Source organism: Equus caballus, chromosome 4 (assembly GCF_041296265.1).
Source record: "Equus caballus isolate H_3958 breed thoroughbred chromosome 4, TB-T2T, whole genome shotgun sequence".
NCBI classification, from domain to species: domain Eukaryota; kingdom Metazoa; phylum Chordata; class Mammalia; order Perissodactyla; family Equidae; genus Equus; species Equus caballus.
In genome coordinates, this window is record NC_091687.1 from 62,342,079 (window position 1) to 62,360,455 (window position 18,377).

General features: G+C 50.4%; 3 protein-coding genes and 2 long non-coding RNA genes across 12 annotated transcripts in view; 2 read left to right on the top strand and 3 right to left on the bottom strand.

Annotated features, from left to right (window-relative positions):
• Positions 1–2,258: 2,258 nt before the first annotated feature.
• Positions 2,259–5,037, bottom strand: HOXA1 (homeobox A1). 2 transcript variants are annotated; one of them, XM_005609269.4, is made up of 3 exons: positions 4,505–5,037; positions 4,207–4,301; positions 2,259–3,748 (listed from the first exon to the last, which is right to left on the bottom strand). In XM_005609269.4, exons 1-2 carry the CDS (start codon positions 4,859–4,861, stop codon positions 4,242–4,244), a joined length of 417 nt encoding a protein of 138 aa, XP_005609326.1. In that variant the 5' UTR covers positions 4,862–5,037; the 3' UTR covers positions 2,259–3,748; positions 4,207–4,241. The 2 variants fall into 2 exon arrangements, with proteins under 2 accessions (XP_005609326.1, XP_001499346.1); XM_001499296.6 differs by having other exon boundaries at positions 4,207–5,037.
• LOC106783068 (uncharacterized) lies at positions 5,003–8,829 on the top strand. Its single transcript, XR_001380571.3, has 2 exons — positions 5,003–5,331; positions 8,691–8,829. It is a non-coding gene; the product is annotated as an uncharacterized lncRNA (long non-coding RNA).
• A 432-nt stretch (positions 8,830–9,261) lies between these two features.
• HOXA2 (homeobox A2) lies at positions 9,262–15,236 on the bottom strand. The gene is made up of 2 exons (XM_001499428.5): positions 11,020–15,236; positions 9,262–10,375 (listed from the first exon to the last, which is right to left on the bottom strand). Exons 1-2 carry the CDS (start codon positions 11,399–11,401, stop codon positions 9,636–9,638), a joined length of 1,122 nt encoding a protein of 373 aa, XP_001499478.2. The 5' UTR covers positions 11,402–15,236; the 3' UTR covers positions 9,262–9,635.
• On the top strand, positions 13,596–16,140 carry LOC138923778 (uncharacterized). The gene is made up of 2 exons (XR_011437889.1): positions 13,596–13,687; positions 15,229–16,140. It is a non-coding gene; the product is annotated as an uncharacterized lncRNA (long non-coding RNA).
• Positions 15,901–18,377, bottom strand: part of HOXA3 (homeobox A3) — a 44,982-nt gene continuing 42,505 nt past the window's right edge. For all 7 annotated transcript variants that reach the window (XM_070264712.1, XM_023639418.2, XM_070264713.1 and 4 more), the window contains one exon: positions 15,901–17,616. In XM_070264712.1, the coding sequence (XP_070120813.1) occupies positions 16,808–17,616 (809 nt within the window). In that variant the 3' untranslated portion in view covers positions 15,901–16,807. The remainder of the gene's footprint in view (positions 17,617–18,377) is intronic.

Sequence of the window (18,377 nt, forward strand, 5' to 3'; positions counted from 1 at the left end):
CCCTTTCCCAAAGAGGGATGGAACTATAATTGTTGCCTTTAGCGGAGAGCTCAGATAAACCGCTGGGACTCATTCTAAAGTGACCCATCACTGCATTCATCTCTTCTTGAACTTTCGGTGAACCTGAGATTAAACAGGGGTGAGCAGCTAAGCAGTTTGTTGTTAGCAGCCTTTTCAACAACCCTTTCAGACTGAGTAAATATTGATCGGTTTGAATCTGATTGCCCCAGAGGAAAACACCGCGGCATCTGAATAGCCTCCAAAAGTAAACTTTCAAAGGTGAAGCCCAGAGCAGACTTCAGAGCCGCAGCACCATCTCAACTCAGCCTAGTTTGAGGACACCCTGAATTTCGGAAGTACTCTGAATGAATGTGAGGGAAGTGAGGAAAAAGCATTTGAAACTGGAATTTTATATTGCAGTTATCTAAAGTCCCTAACTGAGACTCTTGTCCTTTTTAATTTATCAGTAAAATGTTCTTTTCTGTTTGCCCTTTTTTGTTGTTTCAGTTACCATTGCTGTCATTTTTCAAGGAGCTAACTGTGCTCCTCAGAGACCAAAGTGGAAAAAGGGAGACCTTGAAATAGAATGTGTTAAGCGCCTTTGATTTAATTGATTGGGACAACTAAAAAGATACAAATGTTTTCCTTGTTGAAAGGTATATTAATGTTTCCTAAATGCATTGCTTGTTAACTGATTTATTCCACGACCTAGAGAAGGCTTGGGATGGTCAGCCATAATTTATCGTTCTCCTCTCAGCTACATTAAAACAGCACCTTGAAGATTGGAATCTCTGGGATTCCAGCTGGTCGGGCCCTGCTTTTAGATATTGAAATCATGGCAGTGGCATGCAAATGACATTTTAACACATTAAAGTATTTGGAAACCAGCCATCTGTTTTGCTGTGTGGCCTTACACTAATAAACAAAAGATACCGTATAAGGCCAGGCAGGGAAAAGAAAGAGTTGGCCGACTTTGAAGTTCTCCTGCATCCACTTGAGTCTTTTAGAGGCAACCCCAGAACCCAGAAGCCGAGGGGAGAGCACCGGGTGCCCTTGATATGGCCGCAGCAACGGTGCCTGCAAAGTCCAGGCTTCCCCTTTGACAGGGAAGTACAGGAAATCTCACGGGTGCTATAGGAGGCCTGCAAATTCCAAGTTTTTGTAGGATTTCTCCCCCAACCCCCTGCTCATTCTTTGTGAAACACCCTTTGGAGAGGAAGGAAGTCATATGTCTGTTTTTGTTTGTGATGCTGTAAAATTTCTGCTGTACTCTTGGGGCTAGATAAAAACCTCTAAAAATGTGTGAAAGTAAAGGGAAAGTGGTAAGAAGTGTAGGAGGAGAGCCACTTTGAACTCTCTGATTTGTTGGCTTCCTCTGTTTAAGAGCAGATACATGCCTTGATCGGAAGCAACTTGAATATTGAAAGACCCCACGGCGGCTTCCACAAGTTTACCTGGAAGAGCCTGTTGAGCCCAAAGAAGATAGAAACCTTTTTTTCTGGGTTAGGTGGCATGGAATTAGAATTGCAGATCTATTATAGCTGTGATGGCTATGAAATCAAAACTGCATCTAATGAGAATGAGATGTGAACCCAGGGGGGTGGAGAGGGGAGCTGCAGAAATGGCAGGAAGGAGTGGATATTGACCGGAGGAATGAGAGGAGAGATGCAAAGGTTTACTGAAAACAGACCCCACTCAGTTTAAAGAGTGGAATATCATGGAACACTCTCTGGCAATCCAAAAAGAAGGAAGAAAGATGGGGTGGGGGACCCATCCTCAAACAGCTTTATACTGGAGCTAATTAAATGTGAATCTCCTTGCTCTTGGTTCGCTGATGTGAGGAAAGACTGACTGAAGAGTTTCGGCTTTTGAAGGGGGCTCTGTTTATACATACGTCAACATTCGGTTGGAGGTGAAAAGGTTAGCACTTGACCCACGAAGTATCCATGTTTGTTTCAAAAATAGATCTGCTTCATAAATTTCTTCACCATTCATTTTTTCCATTATGAAATTTGATTATAATAAGGGAGCTATTGTTATTTTAAAGAAAACCTATTAAATAAACACTGGTTAGGTGCAATTACACTCATAGGGGAAGCTTCAGCTACAGAATGGAAAGCATTTACTTGTCTTCAAGAAAAGGCCCACCTCTTTGAAAATACACACCACCCTTCTCTCCTTTCCTGCATGAAATGAGCCAACTTTGTAGGAACCAACAAATTATAACCAAGTCAAATACACAGATGCTTAAGCATATCTGAAACTTGAATATATTTATTACAGACATCTTAAGACCCGTAAACTTTGCTCTGGATCACATCACTGCAGGATCTCAGAGCTGTTCATGATTGTACAGGAAATGGGGAATATCATAGACTCACAAAGGATAACTGATAGAACTCAGTGTGGTACTTTAGGGACATCAAAACATTGTGCGACATGCAAAAGACTATTCACGAATCACACAAAATATACATTCATTGTGCCATCCATCACATTAACAATTGAGCTGAAAATACATCATGTCCAGCTAAGATAACTGTGAAAGGAAAAAGCTTATTTGAAGAATATCTTTAGGTTCCGAATAATCCAGCACAAATTTTAAATCGAGTGTGGCCAGAGAAACAAGAAAGGGTGGGGATGGGGAGACACTTAGCACAGGAAGCAAGTTTTCTGAATCTTGTTCTGAACTCACTGAAAGAACAAATTGAGACCGTCCTCTGAGGCATCTGATTGAGTTTAAATGAGGGTTTTAATTCTTTAACTTATAATCACATATAAAATTGTACCAGCTTTAAGAGTTTTCCCACCCTGTTTTAGTCACTTAATCTAAACATTTCTAGAAAATCTGTATAAAGATAAATCTCTCAGGACAAAGTATTTACAACCAGCAAACTCACACACATGAAACTGACTTAAATTAAGAGCTGAATTAATTGTGTAAACACGATCATAGTGCATCTCTTCTTCATGAGCTCCTGGACTCTCTCTCCATCCTACTTTAAGGGCAAAGTAGGGGAGAATTGTAAATATGCAGATAGATAAAAGATGAGAGGCCTTCCTCTGACATGTTTCTGCTGGCAAGGAAGACTATTTTCCTGTGGAAATCTCCTAAAAGTAGAGGGGTATTAGGGACCATGAGAAAATTGATGCTGGCACTCAATCCGCATTAAAGAGTTAACACCCCACCATCACCACCACCACGACCACCAATCAAACCTTTAGTCCAGAATTCTCTGGAAACACATTATTCTAGCCAGGAGCTCCCCAGATAGGATCAGAAAGGAAGAGAGACTGTAAATGGAAAGGAAGATAAGCTAAGAATGTGCTTTGAGTAACAAGTCTCAGCCCGAGGAGGAGTCTAGGCTGCGGAGTCTGGGCTGGGGGCAGCCTCAGTGGGAGGTAGTCAGAGTGTCTGAGGTAGAAGACCCCGGGGAAGGAACGCAGGGCGAGGAGCTGGACTTCTCTGAGGATTCCTCGGCCTTCTCCTCGCTTCCCGGTGGGGTGGCCGGAGAGATGGGCAAGAGGCCCTCCTTCTCTCGTTTCTTTTGCTTCATTCGGCGGTTCTGGAACCAGATCTTCACTTGGGTTTCATTAAGCTGTAGGGACGCCGCAATCTCCACCCTGCGGGCGCGCGTCAGGTACTTGTTGAAGTGGAACTCCTTCTCCAGCTCCGTGAGCTGCTTCGTGGTGAAGTTGGTGCGCACCGCATTGGGCTGACCCACGTAGCCGTACTCTCCAACTTTCCCTGGGGTCAGGGTGGGAAGCGACGAGAGAAAAAGGAAAAATTTTTACAATCGATATGAAATCCCCTACACGCTTCAGAGCAACATTCAGGTAAAGGGGCGATCAAGAATTTCTCCACACAAACCGAGCTGGGGAGAGTGAGTGATGAGGTGTAAAGTGTTAATCTGAAGTCAACCATTAGCGTGGTCAGACTTGTGATTAATGGAGCCTGCAGATATTAACAGAACACCCCCCCCCCAAGACCTACCCACTTCCAGAACCTCTAAAACTCAACCCCTTTGGAAACACAACAGTCCCAGGTGCTCCTTTGCCCCAACACACCTGGGCAATCGGCCCACACCCTGCAACACCGGTAGGAAGGAAGAACTTAAAAAAAAAATTATTAATTTTCCCTGGAAACTAAGCATACTAGCTCCTTCCAGAATCATCAAGGAGCATCCACAGAATGGCAAGACTGACCTGTTTTGGGAGGGTTTCTTTTGACTTTCATCCAGTCAAAGGTCTGCGCTGGAGAAGACGTCTCTGATGTAGGAGAGCGACAGGCTTCTTGGTGGCTGGCGTGGAGAGGGGACAAGGAGTTATTATACGTGGCCAGGGCCAGGCTCTGATGCTCTTGTCCATATGAGTGGTGAATGTACTGAGGCGAGCCCACCGCTCCCCCGGCATAACCCTGGTGGTGGTGGTGATGCTGGACCATGGGAGATGAGAGATTTCCAGAGTAAACAGCGGGAGCGCACGAGGGGTACCCACCACTTACTTCTGCTTCCTGATTTAACGCGTAGGGGCTGTAAGGTGCGCTGAAGTTCTGCGCGCCGCCGTAGCTTGGACCACAACTCGAGTGCGAGTACGACACTCCCAGGTTCCCGGGAGTCTGGTAGGTGGCTGGCTGGGGGTGGTGATGATGGTGGTGGTGGTGGTGGTGGGGCGGGCTGATCTGCACCCCCCTGCCCACTAGGAAGCGGTCGTCGCCGCCACAGCTGTTGGCACTGACCGCGCACGACTGGAAAGTTGTAATTCCATGCTCGGAGGGGTAGGCTCGCGCTGAGCAGGTACCCGAGTCGCCACCGCTGAGGATGGGATATTCCAGGAAGGAGCTCATTCTTGCATTGTCCATCTGTCACTGAGTGACCGGATCCTGCGAAGCCCTGGGTGACCGTGCCAACTTTCTCACTTCCTCCATGGGGCCGGAGAAGAAAAATGATATGAATGTACAGTGCGCAAGAGGGGGGGCAAGAGGGCGGAGGGTACTTGGGGAGGGGCACGTGACTAAGTCAACCAATGGAGGAGCCTCCTGCGAAACTTTGCTGGCTCGCGCGGTGATGGATCACCGTTTCAGTGGCATTTAAATCCCGGGCGCTCCTCAGTCTAGGTGACGCGCAGTCGCCCCCCCAGGCAGCCCAGGCGGCGGCAGCAGCTGCGGTGGCTGCAAGGGCAGATTCAGAGCGCTGGGGTGAAGGGGAGCAGAGGCTGCCTTCTGCGCGCGCCGACTTCGCTCGCCGCCCCCCTCCAGGGGGTGGGGGCTGGGAGGCATCCCCCGTCTCCGCCCCCCTCCCCACCGTGCAAAGAAAGCTGAACTGGCAAGAGGTGAGAAGGAAAGAGAGCTCCGCGCTCTCTTGGGTCGGGAATCAGTGGGCCGGAGCGCGCTGGGCGGCCACTAGCACGCAGGCCGAGCCCGGAGCGCGCCGAACTGGAAGGGAGGTCCCCGGGCGCTTTCACTGCACAGTTCCTGCTGTGATGCCGTGGGGCAGTGAGGAACGCAGAGAACGGTGGCATAGGACGAGGCTGGGCCGCCAGCTCTCCAACCTCCGAATGGAGAAGGAAGTGCGCAGAGGGCTGGCTGGAAGGAACCTGGGTGGGCGTGGAGGGGACGAGGGAAAGAAAAGAAACTTCCCTTCTCCACGGACGGTCTCCGAAGCTCTCCCCCTGAAACACACACACTGGCTATTAGCATGGCTATGAGGAGCTTCTGTAATTCGACGCCCTAGGAACGGGTGAGCCCTAGGAGCTAGGCTTGCCGGAAAAGGCCGCGGGTGGCCGGGTTCTTCGCCCTCCCTCTCTCTTCGCTCTCCGCCCCTTTCTCCTCCCCACTCAGCTTTGCTTCAGGAGCCCTACGGGATCTGCAGCTACTCGGACGCTGGATTTTGAGGGGGTAGGAGGCGGGGGAGAGAGATGACGATAACGGACGTGGCCAGCGTGGGGGCCGGGCCGTGAGCTGCAGGCCATCTGCCGGCTCCCCAGGACCCAGGAGCCTGCGCGCTTCGGTGGGGGCCTCAAAGGGCGAGACCACAGCTCCAACAAAGTACGCTGAACTCCCCCCGAAACGTTTACTCCTTTTCTGAATGGGGATATTAGGAGTGGTAGAACTTCCTTTATCCATTCACCCCCGTTCTACTGCACGTCTGAAGTGGGGGTGGGGGCCGGCAGGTGGGAGGAGCGGTGGACAGATGGCTGACGGTGAACCCGACATTTTCTTCTTCTGCAACAACACCTCCTCCCCTTTTGTAACTGACTGTGTAGTTCCTTGTGTGAACCTTCAGTCTTTCCCTAGAGAGACACGTGCAAATCTGAACGTCATCCCAGGCCAGGGGTCCTGTTTTCCATCACCCTCGTCCTACTCTGATACTGATGGGGTCGTTAATTGCTGTTTACTATTAGGTTTCGTGTCAACCCTTGGCTTGTAGAGAGAAAAGGCCAAACAGAGGCTGGAAATTGATGCATTCTTAGGTAAAAGAAACCCAGAGATCGTCCAAGAAGCTTTGCAGCTAATGCTGTATAGATGTCCCTCTGACCATGTTTACCACATTGGAACCCGACAGATGAAATTTATCTGAGGATTGTATGTGGATTTGGGGTTCCCACTCCCCTCTAGTTTTCCCTTCCCAATTAGAAGAAGGAAGTTTTGCTTGAGGCAGTCACATTTCAAATGTTAGTCAAATTTTCAGGGTTCTGCGTTCTGTTCTCCACATGTAGAAGTTCCCCCCAAACCTGTCCCAGCAAGAGGGAAAACTCTTGCAAGCATTTGACTATGGATTCCCTCAGTAGCAGAGAAACATCTTCCCTAAACATTTCCTTTTGAAATATTGTTCTGTGACCTTTGACCCATCCCCAATCACTGTTAAGAGGGAGTGCAGGCAGGAAAGGTCACTCCTGCCTCAATTTCAGCACCTGGGGAACCTCATCTTGGAGAGTGGAAAAGGCAAGGCAGCCCTCCTGGAGGCGGCTTCCTTGGGAGCATCAGTCCTCCAGCGATGGGGAGAGAAGGGGCTCCCGGGGGGAGGAGGCAGGACGTGAGGGAGTCCGCACTGGCATTGCAGACAATATCCTCTCCGAGCCAAAGCCTGTCGGGTACGTTCTTCCCGCCATGTCCCATTCGTGTCCTTTTGTTGGCCTCCTCGGCCCAGGTTTGCGCGACCCCCTCGGCCACAGAGCTCTCGCCACAAAGCCGCCCCGGGCCTCCACCGCTCTCCTTCCTTTGCTAGTTCTCGGCCTCTGCGCGCCTCTCCCTCCACCTCTCTTCCTTCCTCCAGGCCTCTTTTCTGGGCCAGCACGGGTGGGGTGTTTTTCTTGGAACCACAAGCTTGCACTTGCACACAGGCCCGCAGACACACGGGTCAGCGACCGACCCGCCTCCCAGAACTGCTCCCTGCTCCCCGCAGGCCGGGTTCTTGCAGCCGAGCCGGCTCCGCCCCGGCTGGCCGCCCAAGGCATTTCTCTCCCGGTGCTGCTCACAAAGGCAGCCTCCGCTGGCCTCGAGCCCGCAGGCTTCCGTACCTCCATTCGTTCCCCACCCCCACGAAGTCCAGGGGCTCATTCCGCCGTGTAGGAGACCCTTGGTCCTCTGGGCAAGTCGGCTGGTGCGCCACGACTCGAGCTAAAGTCGCCACGACTCGAGCTAAAGTATCTTTAAACGCCACAGAAGAGTGGGTGAAAGGCGAGCTTGGTTACTATTTAACTGATCGCCTGCAAACGGTTGGCTGGGCTCAAAGCGCCTCTTTCAGGGCTCTTCTACTAGAAAAGGAAGGAACGAGGAGGAGACAAAACGCCGCCGAGGCCCGGAGCTGTTCATGGCATCCGCGGCTCAGCCAAGCTGTTGTTTTAAAAGAGCAATAAAAATGAATTATGACTAAACGCCTTCTAACTTAATGCTTTCGGACGGGGATCCCCGGCAAATACGTAAGAGGATTTTTATTTGTGCATGTGTTCCTGCAATTGATCTCTTTGATGACATTCTCATTCATAGAAAGCGTTTGATTTATGAGCGTAGGACGAATCGAAAACAGCAGCGGCTCAGCCCTGGCCGCGGCCGGGCCGCCCCGCTCCGCTCCGCGCCTGGGGCGGGAGACCCGCCAGGGTCCTCACAAGCTACCGTCGCTGCTGGGACTTAGGGGGCAAAGAGGTGGGGGAAGGTAGGAAGCAAACCCGTGGAGAAAGATGGCTATTTCCTTCTAACTTCCAAGCCTTCGCTATTAAGAGCCGGGTTCTTAAATCAACCCGCCCCCACACATGTTGCTTACACGCTGCGTTTTCTCACGGTAAGTAAGTAGCCATCAGTACAGCTCAGTACGGGAAAAACAAACAGGGGGAGACATAAGCAGGGAGAAAAAAAACCAGAACAGCCCAGTAACATACCCTAGATCACATTTTATTGATAATTCATTTAAAGTGCTTTTTCTCTTTCTCTTTCTAGAAACTGGGTTAATTTATAACCTCGGGTGCAGAAACACTCCATTTTAAATCTCAACTTGCTAACCTGACTTCAAAGCTTTAATGATCCATTATTTGCCATGTAAACAGATTTAAGAATGAAATATTGATTTTTCTGGCCCTGAAAAAAAAAAAGAATCCTAGAATGACTGAACCAGAGGATTGGAAAAAACCCTTTCTGAAGTACACTTTCCAGCTAGTAACCACTGTTTTGTTTTATTTTTGTTTTTCTCTTTTAGGTCTGTTTGCCTGGACCCATCAACAGCTGGGAGACTGATCGACCACACTGAAAATGTGCGGGGAGATTCGTGGGGGAGGGGGTTGGAATGTAGATGTTTGAAACAAATGTGTATAAATAAATGAATTGTTGATAACTTAGTTATTGACCTGGAGACTGGTGGCTTGTTAAAGAAACTCCATGTTCCTCCATCCTGGAGTTGGGGTTTCTGTAGGCACTTTATTTCTCCACTTTCAAAAGCTTGGGCTTGACCCAACTCTGAGGCTGCCCCATCCTGTTTCTATTACCAATTTAAATCTATGGCTTCAACCTCTACACTAAAAACCAAATCCATTCCCTTAAGGAAAAAAAAAAAAAGCAAAACTCTTCTCAGAAGCCTTAACCATTTTCTGGCTTTCCTTCTTTGTTGCTGTCTCTTGAAGACTTTGAACATGCCCCCTTAAGAAATATATTAAAATTGAAAAAGAAGATGAATCATGACGAGAATTTTATTTACCAAGTTAGACTAAAAGAAGAAAAAGAAACCGTTATGAGCCTTGAGAAAGAGGGGGAGAAAAAAATAAGAAAGCTACTTATAGCAAAGGAGAATTTATTCTACCAAAAATACGCATGACAATGCATCCTAATGTAATACAAAAATAAAAAGAAAGTGAAGGTACAATTCTATGATCACTTTCTTGCAGGCCTCATATATTGCTTTCAGGAAATCACATAGAGGGTTGTTGGATGAGATTTAAAACAACTAGAACTCCAAAATAATCTGTAAAAGATGGCTCTGAAACTGGGTCAGGGGACTCACTAAACAGAAAATCTTCAACATTTAAAGGAAGGAGAGGGTAGGTCCAGAAGAAAATAAAATAAAAATCAACTCTCAGAATAAAAGAAGGCAAAACCACCTGGTCAAAGGGGTTTTTGTTTTGTGATGCTTTGTTTGGCTTTAATGTTTTTAGTAATTCAGATGCTGCAAGTCAATTGTGGTGAGTGTGTCTGTAAAAAAGTCAAAGCTGTCAGCTGAAATATCTACGGGACTGTCGAGGGAACCTGGCAAACTGGGCGAGACTGCATCTGAAAGCTGCAGGCAGGAATCTGTGGAAAAAACGTTAAAGTCCTGCAAAGAGGGGACCTCGAGGGCCTCGGGACTGTCATTGTTTAGGCCAGAGCCACAGTTCTGGCCCATTGTTGACAAGCAGTTAGGAACAGTGGGTGACTGGTGCTGAAAATGTTTCAGATTTTTCTCATTGCTGGTTAAAGGCGAAACTGGGAAACTTTGCGAATCGCCATTGTGTCCATTGGGAGCCTGCTGCTGAGAGAGGGCGTTTTGCTGAAAAGTGTAACCTTCCCTCTCCAGAAGGGCCCCGGAGACGCTGAGGGCTTGCTCAAAGAGCGATTTCTCCTCCTCGTCCTCCTCCACTTTCTCAGAGTCTTCCAGGCTTTTAAATTTCCCTTCGCTGTGTTGGTTCTCCTTGCACTGGGTCTGCCTCTTGTGCTTCATCCTGCGGTTCTGAAACCACACTTTCACTTGCCTCTCAGTCAAATCCAGCAAAGCTGCAATTTCCACCCTTCGGGGTCTGCAAAGGTACTTGTTGAAATGAAATTCTTTTTCCAGCTCTAAAAGCTGCGTGTTGGTGTAAGCAGTTCTCAGGCGCCGGGAGCCCCCGCCGCTGCCATCGGCGATTTCCAGGGATTCTGCGGAAAGGGAAACCAACAAGAGACACACGCACAGTTGGAGGTGGAGGGGTCCGAGCGGGGTTATTCCACTGGAGAATAAATATAGCAGAAAAGATCAACTGCAACAAAATGGCCGCCCCTGGATGCAGTAGAGCTATTGTGCTGCCTTTCCTGGGAGCCCAGCCCAGGGAGACCCCATCTCTTCCACCTCCATCAAATTCCTGCCTGTAGTTCCCCCCAACCTCTCCATCCGGGAGCAAACTTTATATTAGCCACACCACAATTTATAATTAATGCATCAGCTGCTTAGCTGAGCAAGAGCGATCTATCACTCTTCATTACTGTCAAAAAGCCAAACTCTAGGACAACTAGACAAGAGGAGGTCAGTTCCAACTCAAATAAATCATCCCACATTACACAAGTTAGGGAAAGTTTCCCCCCCTCTTCTTAAAAATATATGTGTGTCTCATTGTGGAGCGCAGAATCCCTTTTCTCTCCATCAAACCCACTCCTGAGCCCACAGGGGAAGGGAAGGCAGCCAAGCATCTCTCCCTCTCCCCCTTCTCTCTCAGCCCACGCTCCCCTCCCCCCATAACCGCTCCTGGGGCAGCCCAGAGGGGGAAGAGGGTCCCGGGGACCTGGGGCCAAGTCTTTGGACTGACCTTTGTGGCTGAGGCAGGCAGGGCCGGTGGCGGCGGCGGCGGCCGAGGCGGGCGGCAGCGCGGTTTTCTTGGCCGCTTTCTTCTCCTTCATCCACGGGTACTCGGGCGGCTGCAGGGAGCCGGCGGGCACTGGACTGCCGCGACTGCCCGCGGGGCTCGGCTTGGGGCGGCCGCCAGCGCCGTGGCGAGGGTGACTGCCCGGGTTCAGGCTGGGAATGGTCTGCTCAAAAGGAGGAGGAATCAGTGTCGAGTGTGAAAGCGTCGAGGTCTTGATTGATGAACTTTGAAATGTATCAGCGACAGGGGGAAAAGATGTCAGGCACTCAGCGAGCGACGGCTGGCTATTGATAAAACCAATCTCTCGCTCAAATTCGTAATTCATGGCCTTCTCCTTGGAGCCCCCTCGGAGAAAAAGTTCCCTCTTCTGGAGGGGCTTTGGGGGGGCAAGGCCCAGGAAAAAGGAGAGCGCGGAGGAAAAAAAAATCTATCATAGAAGATCGCTGCTGGGGTGTTTTTTTTCTAATTCACTGATTACAGCCGTATGGGGACCGCGCTACTATTAAACTATTGAATTCATGGAGACAAGGTTGAAATTGGACCGAATTGGCTGTCACATGATTGCTTCTGCCCAATGACAATTTGGGCTTTAATCAAAAGAAGCCACTGTCTGTTTGATTGATCCAAAAAAGTCGGGAAGGAACGCCTCATTGGGGGCCAGCGAGGCTTTATTTACACTTTTTTCAGGGCAAAAATACATATATGTGGGTGTGGATGGGGATGCCTGGGTGTGTGTGGGGGCGAGGGTGCCTGCCTGCCTCCTGATCAGCAAGGATCTGGTGTGTGCGCCTGGGAGTGTGTGTGAGTGTGTGTGTGCGAGTGTGAACCCTGCTGCCGGTCCCGCCGGCGGCTGCCCTCTGCCTCCCCCGCACACTCCGCGCATTGTTTGGGACTGTCGGGAAGACGCCTCGCACCTCACAAATCATTTAAGCACCTCAGTCTGACGCCTGCAGTCATTAACAAAGTAATCCATTAATCTTCAAAGTTTTGACACCCAAGGCCCTCGCATCCCAGCCACATAAGTTCTGCTAAGGCAGGAGGAAGGAGCAGAGGGAGAGGAGAGATGAGACAGGAAGAAGAAAAAGAGAGGGAAGGAGAGAAAGAGAAGAGAGAGCGAAAAAGGATGCTTTTTGGGGTTCCCCTACTCTTATTTTCCTTTTCCTCCTCCGCCTTTTCTAAAACCACTTCCTGCATCTCAGCACTGATCTCTCTCTGGCTCTGTTTTCCTTTCTCTCTGTCCGTCTGTCTTTCCCTCTTTTCTTCCCTCTTCACCCCTCTCTCCCTCCCTCTCTCTCCTCTGTCCGCCTCTCCTTCCCCCACCTCCTGCAGGCCCTCGCCCCCCTCCCAAAGCCCAGCTCGGAATCCGCGCCCCCAGACCCCGGACCCCGGCCCATTGTTAACCGGCTTTTCCAAGGCAGCTATGCATCTGGCTGCAACGGGAAGCGGAAAATGGGAGGCGGCTCTCGAAGCTTCCCGACCTTCCTGCGCCATCAACTTTTCAGGAGTGGCTCCAGAAAGATAGATGCATGTGCCAAGCGAGACAACAACCCCAGGTCCCTGTGCCCAAATCCCTGTAGCCAGGGCGGCGGCTAGCCAAAGAAATGCCGCGCCCGAGCAGGCGAGCGCGGCTCCTGGCATTCTGGGTTTCATACCCATAGGGCTCGGGTGCGGTGAGTATTTCTGATTTCCAGGAAGTCTGCTGGAAGTTAGCAGCAGGGAGAAGGCGTTTGTTCCTCTCTTTTTTTCTTTTTCTTTCCTCCCCTTCTTCTCCTTGTCGTTGTCGCTGTGACTGGGGACTTGTTGGTTCAGATGCGGTGGGTGCTCCCTGGCAGCCCGAATTGCCTCCCGCACCTTCCCGCTCCTTGGCCACCAGGAATATTTGCACCAGGTTCTGTTGTGGGAAATAGCACCGCGGGTGAGAGAGGGCGACCCAAGGAAGAATATAAAGGTTCTCTTTCTCTGTCCACTCTCTCTTTTTTCCAATTCGGAGACTTGAGACTGAGCGCATCTTAGACTGTGCTGGAGGGTTCAAAAGATAACACCTTTAAGTAGCAGACAATAACTTTTTAAAAATCCACCAAGCCAGAAAGAGTGGAGCAGGCTGAGAGAGAAATCTGGAGGTATCTCTTTTCCCCCCTGAGGATGATGATTCGCTTTTGCTTCCTTTGAAATGGACCAAGTGATCAGACTCCCCCAGGCCGGCAGGCATCGGTGGCAGGAAAATAAATCATTCTGATGGCCAGAGAGAGAGAGGTTGGTGGGGGAGAAAAATCTACGTAGAAAACAAGAAAGGCCGGCCGAGGCACAAGGATAGGACTCCATCTCTGAGGCCAGCATCAAAGGGGGCTTGGGTTGGAAATTAGATATAAAGTGGCCTCCATCGTTGGCTAGCCCCGAGCATGGCCTTACAGATAGAGATGCTATTTTGGAAAATGTGAGGTTTTTCAGTTTTCTTGCTTTTATTCCAAACAAAGCTCTGAAGGAAGTCTGGGCACGATCAATCTTGCTCACCAAAAGCCTTGACAGCTTCTGGCCCTTAAGAACACATTTCAGCTTCGACCTCTTTCCAAGATCAAATGTGGCTGAGCAAAGAGGAGAGCAGGAAACGCAAGTAAACAAGGAAAACTAGTCTTTTTAAAGATGTTTTTTGGCACTATGAGAGTAATAAGACTGCTTTTGGGAAAGGTGCTTTGCGGACTCTGGGGATGGTGGCTTTGGGCATTTGGTTTTTCCAGAAATATTGAGGGGTTAAGGGGAGGGGGGCTACGGAGAGGGAGCAGCAGCGCTGCCCCCATATCGCTGAGGCTTTGTCAGGGGCTGCGTGGGTGAGGGCTGTCTGCTCGACTCAGTGGCCTTAATTCAAATACCATCTGGAAGAAAACCCTTTTCTTTGACCATTCAACACTGAAACACTGAAATCTTCCCCAAATCTATTACTTTAACTCAGGAGATATTTTAATAAGGATTTCTTTTTAATGTCTAAGAAACTGGGGGTGAGATTGATGTTTTTTCTTTGAAAGCCAAAATGAATGTCTTGACTGGCCAGATATGGGAAATCATATTGGAATCTCATTTAAAAATCTGTGCCCTGAGGCAAGGAGGAGGCCTCAAAACCAGTTCTCCTGCAGCGAAAGAGTGGATTTTAGAAATGGGCTCAAATGGTGGTATCTCTGAAAGATTTTCCTCTCTGAGTGGACAGCTGTCTCTCTCCCCCTCTCTACTGTTCCTTATTTCCCAGGTAATTTTATACACTTCTCTAAAATTATTACTTGAAAGAAGCCCCCTGTGTCTGCTCAGCCTGCTCAGTTCAAATTTGAACAACCAAAAGAGCAGAAGCTCCAGTTCTCACAAAGACTGACTTTCCAGCCTCTGCATTTCTGAGGAGCGCCATATTTCGGCAGGGAGATTAGGGTGGGGTGGGGTGGGCTGGGGTGGGGTAGGGAGAAAATCTCCTTGTTCCACAGCATAAACTTTTTAAAAATAAAAAAGTATGGATCAGGAGCCCCAGGAAAGATGTGGGGGAAGCACTCTCACTGTGAGAGAAAAACCCAGATCTCTACAGCTGCCTGGCTTTGCATCTTCCGAGCCTTTTTCTTTTTCTTAAAATGTGAGGAGGTTCCTTGAAAGTAGCTCCTGCGGACCCAGCAGGTACCCAGAAATGGCTCCAGTGCCTGGTTCTAAAGATCATCTGAGGGAGCTTCTCAGGGGGAACATAGAGGCCATGATGATAGATATTTTGGATTGCAAACAAAATGGCGACATTTTTCACTTCTGCCTCTTGAAAGATACAATCCAGGGAGAAGGGGGATTTCTCTCTCACATCAGATGCTCCTGATCCCCAGACGCAGGTGGTGCCTTACTTCCAGCTTTGAGGGGGGATTCTGATGGGGATGCAGTTCTGAGGTTTGCACTTTCTGAATTTGGTTCCTTCTCCAAACAATTCTTCAATCTGAAGATGAAAATATTTCCTATCTCTATGCGCGCCTTTGCCTCTGCCAGCCATCAGTAGGCAGACCTATCTTAAATCCAGGAGTAGAAATGTAATGTCTAGCTCCTGTAGCACCAAATGAAAGAAGTACTTATAAAATTGCATTTTTATTAGAAAGATACTAATCTCCTTTCTCTCTCCCCCTCCCCCTGGGGCCATAAAAGGAAAGCGGGGAGGGAAGAAGGAGAGGAAATAAATTCAGAGAATGCCAAATCCCAAACTCCGGGAGGAAGACGATGCTGGGACTCAAGCAGTCCAGAGCAGGGCTCAGGGAGGCTTCTCGGAGCTCAGTCCTTCTTTTGCTGAAGACCTGGGTGAACTTCAGTCTCTTTCCAGCCGCCTCGCGCTCAGCGGCGCGATAAGGAACCTCCAAGCATTCGCGGAGAGTCTGGTTGCTCTTAGAAAGTGCTGGGCATCCTCCGCGCGGCTGGCGACTCTCCGGCTTAAGGCGTTGGCTGGTCCGCTTCGACCCGAGGAACATGGTGGAGAACACAGCCCTGCCTTATTCCCCGCCGGGCCGCCCGGGCACCTGTGCGCCCCCCGCAGCGCCTCGGGCCGGCTGCCTTTGTTTCTTCCGCACTCAGCACTCCGCAGCCTGTGCGTCCGCGGCCGGCCTCCGTGGCAGCTGGGAACCAGACAGCCCCGCGGGCTGGCCGCTCGGCGTTTCCAGAGCTGCCGCCGCCGCGAGCTCCGGCTGCCGTCCCGAGAGTTCGCCGTGCTCGCAGGCCCCACGCCGGGACCGGAGGGCTGCCGCGGCCTGCTCCGCCAGTTTGCCTCGGCTTGAATTCCACGCAGAACCCCGTCTTCGGCCAAAGAACCCCTTCTGAACACGGGTATTATTCAGAATAAAAACTTTATTTTTTTGTTTTGTTTCTCAGAATGTGAGCAGCAAGGAATGTAGAACTCTCAAAACAAATCTAGCGTTTTTTACGTTTACAGATTTTTTTTCCAGTTTCGCCGGATGTTAAACCTAAATCACCGCTGTCAAAAGCTGGATCCTCTCTGGTATTATTGCATCATTACCGTTTTTATAAAGGAATTATATTTCCCTTTCAAATAAAAAAATTTACTATGTACGCCAATACACCATTGAACAAAAGGCCCAAGAAACCTTCTGAACAATCAGGGTACAGAATTTCTTTAATATAAATACGAACGGATGGGGATAAATAATATTTAAAACTTAGATTATTCAATGCTTGCAAAAAAAATATAAATAAATCTGACTGTTCACCAGCATACACACACGGAAAGACGTACACTTAGTCATCCTTGCACAGGGAGCCCCTGTTTCAAAGCGCCTTTGATTTTTCTCGCTCTTTACAAGAAGTGCAATTAAAAAAAAACAAAAAATTTTTAAAAGTAATCGCTTCCCCTCGGGAGCCATAATGTACGAACAAATTCACATTGAAGAACTCGGCTAGAAAATTTGTTCATATACCCTGTTTCTGATCAAAGAGTAGAGAAGTAAGAGGGTGCAGGGCCAGTGGCCGAGCGAGGGGAGGGAGGAGATAAATATCGCTACTGATACTGACAGCCATTCCAGCAACCAAGATTGCTACGTCACATAAACTATAAAAACGCGTTACCAAAGAAAACAAAACGGGGGGAGGGGTGGGAAGCGGGGGCTGGAGGAGAGAGAAAAGGGAGGGACAGGAAGAACCTTAAACAAAACAAAACAAAAAAAGTAAACGAAGAAGAAAGGGGGGGGGACTCTCCTGGCGCGCAGCCCGGAACCCACCATCACAGGTGGGTGAGCTTGGGGGCTTCCTGAATTCTTCCCTGAGAAGGATGGTGGGCGGTAAGGTCCGTGTAGGTGGGGTGCGGCTCCCCTGGCCCAGGCCCGTGATGGTGGCCACTGCCCAGCGGCCCAGCACCCCCGTAGTCCATGGTGGCCGAGGCGGCGTGGGGGAGGTGCGTTAGGCCGAAGAGGGCCGGCCCAGAGTTGCTCATGGGCTCCACATAGCTGCCCCCCACGAAGACGGGGCTTCCCTGTAAGTGTGGGGTCCCATAGCTGCCGTTGCCCTGCAGACCATGCGCATGCGGGTCATAGTCGGGGGTGCCCCCCGCGCCGGCCCCCGCCGCCGCCGTGTAGCGCTTCTGTGGGGGTGGCGGGGGCGCACAGCTGGGCAGGGGTGCAGGGTAGGAGGCGGGGGGCAGCCCATAGGCGCCCTGGGGGGGCTTGGAGAAAGGCGGAGGCGACTGGGGCTCGTATGGGACACTGTTGACCAGCGAATGCATAGAGTTCAGATAGCCACCCGCGCCGGGGGGCACAGGGCTGCGACTTGGGGACTGGCCCCCTGATGATGTCAGCATGCCCTTGCCCTTCTGATCCTTCTTGTACTTCATGCGGCGATTCTGGAACCAGATCTTGATCTGGCGCTCGGTGAGGTTCAGCAGGTTGGCCATCTCCACCCGGCGCGGCCGGCACAGGTAGCGGTTGAAGTGGAATTCCTTCTCCAGCTCCACCAGCTGCGCGCTCGTGTAGGCCGTGCGCGCCCGCTTGGACGACGCCTGCCCAGGCGGGCTCTTGTCGCCGGCGCAGCTCTCCCCTACGAGGACAGAGGAGAGAGGAAGAATGGCGTCAGGGGCCGACCGCGGCCCGCCTCGCCCCTGACCCAGCCAGGCCCCTCCTTGCTCCAGGCCCCAAAGTTCCTCCATCTGTCAGGGCCCAGAAATGGGGAGGAAGAACTAGGTGCTGTCCTCTGTTCTGGTGGAGAAACAGTGTCGGTAACTGAGTAGTTAGCCCCTCATTCAGTCAAGTTGCAAATCATAGGCTTCTCTGAGGGAGGAGGGACAGAAAAGCAGAACCTCCAGTCTGCCTTCCTGGTCTGTATTTCTGGGGCCTTCACTTTCTGACTCTTTTACTGATCCTTCAGGCCTATCAGGCCACAGGTCTCACCGTCTTCACTCCCTTCACAGTAACTGGAACGTGGGCACCTCATGTACACTCAGCAAACCTTCCCCTTGCTCACTGTCTGACTGAAGGATTGGAAAGTTGCCTCAACCAGCCACTTGTTTAATCTACCTAGTGGAGATGGGTGGCGTGGAAGCCCCAATCTAGAAGGCCTTCTCTGCCAAAAGGAAGAGATCTCATTGAAAGTATCCATTTCTGGCCGGGAGGCCCAGGCCCCTGATGCTGGGTCCTATTAATTAGGGTTCCCCATGTCATTAAGCAGTTTGCTTGAGCTTTGCCCACTAATCTTGTGCCCTCCTGTCCTCCCTGGCCCCCCAAATCCTGGCTCCAGAGGGTTCCAGATGCTCAGGCTTGGAGCAGAGCACTGGGAACGGGAGAAGGGAGGGGCAAAGCTGA